Source organism: Quercus suber, unplaced genomic scaffold (assembly GCF_002906115.3).
Source record: "Quercus suber isolate HL8 unplaced genomic scaffold, Cork oak 2.0 scaffold_372, whole genome shotgun sequence".
Lineage (NCBI taxonomy): Eukaryota > Viridiplantae > Streptophyta > Magnoliopsida > Fagales > Fagaceae > Quercus > Quercus suber.
This window is the reverse complement of record NW_027069824.1, coordinates 224,077-232,097: the sequence shown is the minus strand read 5'-3', so window position 1 is coordinate 232,097 and position 8,021 is coordinate 224,077. Positions and strand designations below refer to the sequence as shown.

The 8,021-nt window shown below is 34.2% G+C and overlaps 1 protein-coding gene across 1 annotated transcript; it reads right to left on the bottom strand.

Annotated features, from left to right (window-relative positions):
• Positions 1–3,454: 3,454 nt before the first annotated feature.
• Positions 3,455–7,786, bottom strand: LOC136062011 (endoglucanase 9-like). The gene is made up of 6 exons (XM_065760577.1): positions 7,511–7,786; positions 6,159–6,662; positions 5,714–5,863; positions 5,251–5,362; positions 4,207–4,370; positions 3,455–4,113 (listed from the first exon to the last, which is right to left on the bottom strand). The coding sequence occupies exons 1-6, from the start codon at positions 7,724–7,726 to the stop codon at positions 3,781–3,783; spliced, it is 1,479 nt and encodes a 492-aa protein (XP_065616649.1). The 5' UTR covers positions 7,727–7,786; the 3' UTR covers positions 3,455–3,780.
• Positions 7,787–8,021: the final 235 nt, after the last annotated feature.

Here is an 8,021-nt window from a genome sequence, read left to right as displayed (position 1 = left end):
GCAAATTTACGACTAACAAAAAGGTATTTACAATGACTAGCTAATTTTAAGTTTGCTAATGAGTGAAAGAGTGACTTCTTCGAAATGTTTGAGCCTTTATAGGTTTGTGACCCTGTTTCTCTCTAATTCAAATCAAATTTTCCAACTCTAATGAATGTTGTTAAATATGTATTAGTGAGGCTTTTAGTGTCTTGAGATCTCATGTTTTATCATCTTCCTCTCTATGGCTGTGGATCAAGTCGTGCTACAATATTCAATTTTAGAAAACTAGAGATAAATTATCCTTAGGTTTGATTAAATGTTTTTTTTCCTATTTCTTTTGAATTAGTCATTCAAATTATTTCAACTGAGTTTGATTGTTTTCTGGATTCGAAGCAAGAAGCTCTCTAACCACTGATAAACAACAGTTCGGCTCCTATCTCAGAGCGGCACCATATTCTGGCTCCATATCAAGACACCCAACAACGGCTGATTTGGAAAAGGCGGCTGAACCGAAGAGATTGGCTGAAACGGCAAGGTTACTTGAAACGGAAACTCTTTATTATCATAAAAGCTCAATTCTGGATTCTACTCTTCCTAAAATTCCGGGATTGAGTTTCAGGGATAATAAATCTCCTTCAAAACCAGCTGGTTCGGTAACGTGCTTTCTGTCCTGCAACAACAGAAAATTTCCACCACCCAGCACCGTTGGTTGCCCATAAAACACCCTCCCAATATTATCTCGCCAGTCCTGGAATCATTGAAAGAAGCTACGGTTGATTGCTTGTTTTGGGCTGTCCGACCTGCTGCAACCGCTACACCCCTTCTGCTTCCAACTCAGCGACATAAATGGAAGCCACCCCAAGCGAAGGTACTCAAGGTTAATTGCAATGGTGCTGTTTTCTTGGAACCAAACAAGTTGGGTATTGGAGTCGTTGTTCGAAACAGCAATGGGCAGGTCATCGATTCAATGTCACAACAATTGAATCAAGTGTATAAGTCCATTGAAGTGGAGGCCATGACAGCAATTAGAGGTCTAGAATTCGTGGCATTATATATATATATTTATTTAGATAAATTAATTGAATCTTTCATACGTACCGAGCAAATTTACGACTAACAAAAAGGTATTTACAATGACTAGCTAATTTTAAGTTTGCTAATGAGTGAAAGAGTGACTTCTTCGAAATGTTTGAGCCTTTATAGGTTTGTGACCCTGTTTCTCTCTAATTCAAATCAAATTTTCCAACTCTAATGAATGTTGTTAAATATGTATTAGTGAGGCTTTTAGTGTCTTGAGATCTCATGTTTTATCATCTTCCTCTCTATGGCTGTGGATCAAGTCGTGCTACAATATTCAATTTTAGAAAACTAGAGATAAATTATCCTTAGGTTTGATTAAATGTTTTTTTTCCTATTTCTTTTGAATTAGTCATTCAAATTATTTCAACTGAGTTTGATTGTTTTCTGGATTCGAAGCAAGAAGCTCTCTAACCACTGATAAACAACAGTTCGGCTCCTATCTCAGAGCGGCACCATATTCTGGCTCCATATCAAGACACCCAACAACGGCTGATTTGGAAAAGGCGGCTGAACCGAAGAGATTGGCTGAAACGGCAAGGTTACTTGAAACGGAAACTCTTTATTATCATAAAAGCTCAATTCTGGATTCTACTCTTCCTAAAATTCCGGGATTGAGTTTCAGGGATAATAAATCTCCTTCAAAACCAGCTGGTTCGGTAACGTGCTTTCTGTCCTGCAACAACAGAAAATTTCCACCACCCAGCACCGTTGGTTGCCCATAAAACACCCTCCCAATATTATCTCGCCAGTCCTGGAATCATTGAAAGAAGCTACGGTTGATTGCTTGTTTTGGGCTGTCCGACCTGCTGCAACCGCTACACCCCTTCTGCTTCCAACTCAGCGACATAAATGGAAGCCACCCCAAGCGAAGGTACTCAAGGTTAATTGCAATGGTGCTGTTTTCTTGGAACCAAACAAGTTGGGTATTGGAGTCGTTGTTCGAAACAGCAATGGGCAGGTCATCGATTCAATGTCACAACAATTGAATCAAGTGTATAAGTCCATTGAAGTGGAGGCCATGACAGCAATTAGAGGTCTAGAATTCGTGGCAAAGCTGGGCTTCGATAGAGTGGTAGTTGAGGGTGACTCAAGCTTCGTGATGAAAGGTTTGAAGACGAGCTTGTCTTCCTATGGTTTGCTTATTTCGGATGTGTGTATTTGAGAACATTTTTTCTGAATTATCCTACTCTCATGTTAAGAAAGAAGATAACAAAGTTGTACATTATTTGACTAAACTAGTAGTAAATTACTCAGATAGTATAATATAGATGAAAAATGTTTATTCTTTTGTTCAAGTTGATTTAGCCACCGAGTTGGAATAAAATAACTCAGTGTCTTCCTTCTAAAAAAAAAAAATATACATCCCTTATTAATATTTTTTTTCATAATTGCTTTAAGTCACTATAACATTCTTAAAATTTTGGGTTGTAAATAAACTAAGCTGTTTATGAACAACTCAAACTTTTCTTTTTAGAGAGTTTTAACCTTGACTCATGAAAAAACCTTTTTTGTGTTCGTTTATTTAGTAAACAAGTCAAACTCAAGCCCAACTTTAGGCTCGATTATTAAATGAACAAAATTTAAACATAATAATGTATTCATGAACAAGCTAGTGAACATGAGAGTTCTAATTAATTATATATAATACTATATATTAAAAAATATATTTATATATAGACTTGAAATTTGGTTGTATAAGTTTTTAAATTGGTTCATACGATATACAATTATTATTTGTAGTTCATTCATAACTTCTTTTTTTTTTTTTTTTGAGAATCTAGTTTATTTATTACATAAACAATCCATATGTAGTAAAAATTCATAGATTTATAAAGAGTTAAAACATTTTAGTCATGGTTTTACTATATATAGGAAAATAATAAGTTAATTAACTCATGAACAAGCTCGAGCTTGCTCGACAAGTAAATGAACCTAACCAAAACATGTAATATTATTTGAAGATGAGCTTGAGCTTGGTTCATATTCAAAATAAAATTAAATAAACAAATCTAATAAACGGTTAATACTCACTCGGCTCGTTTTGGGCATTACTCAAAATAGTCAACTAATTGCTTCTTCTTTTTTTCACATATATTGTCCTCATTTTTTTCATTATCTTAGTGCTTTTGGTGCTATCGATAATGAATGATGTTTGACGCCATATCTCATGACAATGACTTCTTTTTTTCTTTAGAGAAAAGATAGTTATGACCATGGCCGGCTTTATAATTTGTTAACATTGAAATATTTGAGGGTTGATATAGTAAGAAATGAAGTGATTTATTATTTATGGGCTAAGAATGTTATTAGGGCACCTCGAATAAGTTCTCCCACCTGATGCTATTAATAAAGAAGCGATGCTTATCATCCTTGCAAATGCAGAAAAACCACAAAGGTGAAACACTTTTATGGATCCATTCAACAACCTTTAAAGTTCTCAAGATCCCATATCAAAAAGGGCAAGAAACAGTCAATTTTCCATATGTGTTTCTTCCCATAATAAAGATGAATTACAAGAACTAATTCAAAGGTTCAATTCACTGACACTTTAGAGTTATTAATCCGATTATCGGATTACATTAAGAAAAGAAAAAAAAAAAAAAAAAAAGCCAAACATAACCATAAAATCAACCTATTCTTAGTGTACGTTGTGCAATGCATTCTTCTTTTGAGACAAGGAATGTATATACAATGAATTGGTAGTTGATGAAAATCCCATCAAGTAGTGGAGCTCCCAGAAAAGTATGCTAAAGGTCCAACAATAGCAGCATTGATATAAGTGGCAGGTTCTGAATGACTATAATCAGTACGATCATCTGGGAAGCCATCATTTTGGTTTGGACCTCCTACAATGGCTCCAGTCAAGATGTTAGGATTAGGATTTGATGTATAGAAGAATGGTTGGAAACCACCATCGCAGCCTATAGCTTGTGCATGACTTGCCAATGAGGGCAAGGAGGATCCTCTGTGGTGAATTCTCTTTGGAAAGTATGCCCCGTATCCTACCATATATGACATTTTCAATGGGTTCACACCTAATATATAGTCAACCTGTAATTTCCACAATTTATTCTCTTTAGAGATAAGAAGGGAGATAGAAACAAAACAAGTGAAAATTAGAACATAATTTCTTTAATTACTTGCCTGTTTCTTTGCAAGGTTTCTTAGGGAACTTGAAGTGACCAAAAGGCTGCCACAGTTAAATGTGTGTTTCGTCGCAGACATGTACTTGGAATAAGTTGTGAGCAAGAATGTTATGGAAGTCACATACTGAAGGTTGCTTTCAGGTAACTTGTACATGAGCCCACCTTCATTTTAGAGGATTTTGTGGTTAGTAATATATCCAAATTTAAAGGAGGAGTCAAGGGGACAAAATACGCACAGAACATTCTAATCAACATATTTGCTCTTATATCTAGCTTTAGCCTTAGGAGTAGAGTAGACATTGTTTTCTAGTTGTTTGCGAGGACTGAGGAGTCTCCCCAAAGCATTGTACAGCTCGTACTTCATTGATGCAAGTAAGTTTTTCATAATTATTAATTGTGAATTTATTTTCTTGTAATCAATGTTGTATCAAAATATCCTCTTAATTGAGGCAGTTTCGAGCCCACTTGAAATAAAATTGAACAAACTGTATAAAAACTGACCTTTATAATGCAATTGTAGATAAATAATTTGGAAAAGATTGAAAAGTGGGGCACAAAGTATCTTAAAAATTTGGCTAAAATCTAAAATATATCCTTAAAGATTGGATAACTTCTCATTTTCATCCATAAAGTTAATTTTCTGTGACTTTAGTCCTTAAACTTTTATATTCTTATCAAATTGGTTATTCTGTCCAAAAATTGTCATTCAATTTAGGAAAACGACATCACATTAGATGTTGTGATTCCTACAATTTTATAAGTAGTAATGGACAGAATAAATAATTTAAGAGAAATGTAAATGTTTAAGGACTAAATTGACAAAAACAAACTTTAAGAATAAAAATGATAATTCATCCATATTTAAAATTTTAATTTTAAATTTATCTAAAACAATTGTAAACGTATTTTTAACATGACAATTCTATAGCGGTTCTTCAAAAATAAAGGGAAATTATTACATATTTGTGGACATATACCAAACTTAATAGAAAACTCACGACACCACAAAATTACTATTAAAATTGTTAATAGCTATCTTTACCTTGTGTATATTGTGTACTTGTGTAGGGAGAGTTGGGCAAAATACGACACATGAAATCTTCAGCTTGTTGCTTGAATGAATCAAAGTTCTTATCATTGTTAAGCAAGGCTCTCTACATGAAGGAAACCAGCATAAAAATTGTTAAGAGAGACATTTAGATGAACTTTGTTGAAGTACTTATTAACTGAAAGTACTGTAAAAAAAAAAAAAAAAAAAAAAAAAAAAAAAAAAAAGAGTTGGCTTTTTTGGGTTTGGCAAATGAACTCGTCAAGCCCTTTAACTAGCCTTGATAGAAATATTTAGATTTACTTGATTCAAATATGTTAAAAGTTTATGAAGAGCTGAAAAATATCCTATTACTTAATCACCACTGACACAAATTTTATATAGAAACGTAAGAAGTTGATAATGATATTGTCAGTAAAATTTATTTAGTTTTGCAATACAATAATAGCTCTTTTACCCTGGATAGGAGGACATGAGCACCAGCATATTTATTGTCCCAGCTGAAGATATCTGTTCCATCATCAGCTCCCAGTGATTTCAAGAAATTGAAGTAAGAAACATCGTTTGTAGCCCTTAGAAGCCATGCAGCTCCCCAAAGCAGTTCATCCTACAAATGTTACATGAACAGAATTGATTAGTACAGAATATCAAACAGTAATAATTTATTGGTGGCAATCCATTGGGCTGGAATACCAGAAAGACATTAAAAATCATCTTATTGGACTAGCTTATACTGGCCCAATATTTTGAAAGTTGGGCCTTTTTTGATTCCAAAAGAAAGGCCCACTAGTTATTTCTGAAAATTGGCCATAAACAGCAAAGTATGGTCAACTAACACTCTACATAGCAACCATATGTACTTCTTATGTAGCATCACGATTTTCAACTACAAGCAGTCTTACCTTATATCCAGAATATGAACAATAAAATGGGCACACTGCAGACCCAAGTGAATCGCTATAGGCACCTCGATATTGCATTGCGAATTGCATGACATTTTTTGCTGTTTTCAATAGCAATCTTGAGTATTTTGGATCAACCTTCCTAAAAACCATGGAAGCAGCAGCTAATGCAGCCGCAGTCTCACCAGCCACATCTGAACCTGGGTTGCTAGGAGAGACTGAGTAAACGGACCGAACTGTGTCCATGTCCTCGGGCCGCTCCCAACACTTGTGATCCACGTTTGGATCACCAACACCAACATAGAGCTTACCAGGGGTAACAGTGGCACATTTTACGAAGTAGTCAGTGGCCCATCTGATTGCGGCCCTTGCTTCTTGTAATTGGGGGCCCATTTTCTTGCCATATTCTAGTGCGCCCCATGATAGCATGGTGGTGGTGAAAGCCATTGGAAAATTAAATTTGACATTGTCCCCAGCATCATAGTAGCCTCCAATTAAATTCACCTGCCAAATTAAACAAAGTATTTCTTTTGATCTCAGACTAACAATTGAATTATCAAAAGATAATCATAAAAATAAGGAACACCAAACCCAAAAAATAAGTAAATATATCATATCTATAAAACCATTTCATGAAGTACCCCTCTTAGAATATATGAATCTCGCACATGTAAAACTCACATGTTGTGAGAAGAGTATTTAATAAAATGGTTTTACAAGTTTTTTTTTTTTTTTTCAAATTATTTTCTTTTTGTTTCAAGAAATAATGGACCATGCAAGTTGTGGTTTATTAAACTTAATAGTTTATCACTACCATCACATTTGTGGGGTTATTTTAAATAAATGAGAAGAAAAGGAAAGAAAAAAATTAAAAGAGATAAATCCTCCTAGTAAAAGCATGGTATCAAAGTTAAATCATATACAACTTGAATTAGCTTAGCATGGATCTTCCCTAGTGACAAAATAAAAGTAAAGTTTTTTTTTTTTTAGAGAATTTCAACTTATGGCGTCCGTTTTTAATAATAGCTCTTTATCATCAAACCAAGACACCAATCAGTTTTTAGTGTAGGTGGAGATTGACCCTTAGATCTCTTATACAACCATCAGAAACTTTACTAGTTGAATTAACTGGAACTCACAACAAAAAGTAAAAGTTCAAGAGTCTTATAAGTCATAACTTAATAATAATAATATTATTATTATATCTCTCTATGAGGAAATTAGATTCAAATATTATATCTCACTTGTTGCAAGTAAGCCAACAACAAAAATAAATAAATAAATAAATAATAATAATAATAATAAAGGAAGAAAGAAAGAAAAACAAAAGGTTGATAATGGCAATAACATACATGGGCAAGAAGACCATCAGATAGGCCAGAGTTGGACCTCCAAGTAATTTGTTGGGTTTTAGAGAGCCTCCCAGACCTCTGGCCTTGGAAGAACAATAAGGACTTTGCTAAGGCATCTCTATAGTTGGGATTGCCTTGGACAGTGTCCAAGCCAATTACAAAGGAAGACAAGAAAAAAAAGAGGCAGAAAGAAGCTCCCTTAATCATGATTCTCATTGGTACTTGCTATAGCTAAAGCACCAATGCGCTCAGTTTGTTTTAACTTTGAATTAGTTTTTATGACTTGGATTCAACAATGACATGCCTTTATATAGGAAGACGAACCTCAATTACTATAGCGTATATTATGGCTTTTCTTGCATGCATCATTTTGTTTATTGTAATTATATTAAATTGTTACTTTTAAATTAGGGTTTTGACTTTTCATAGGCCTAGCATCTTGTCTCAACATTTCGGGTTTGGCCAAATTCCAAAAGATAAACCCCAAATCCCGCTCCTGTTACAACGGCCA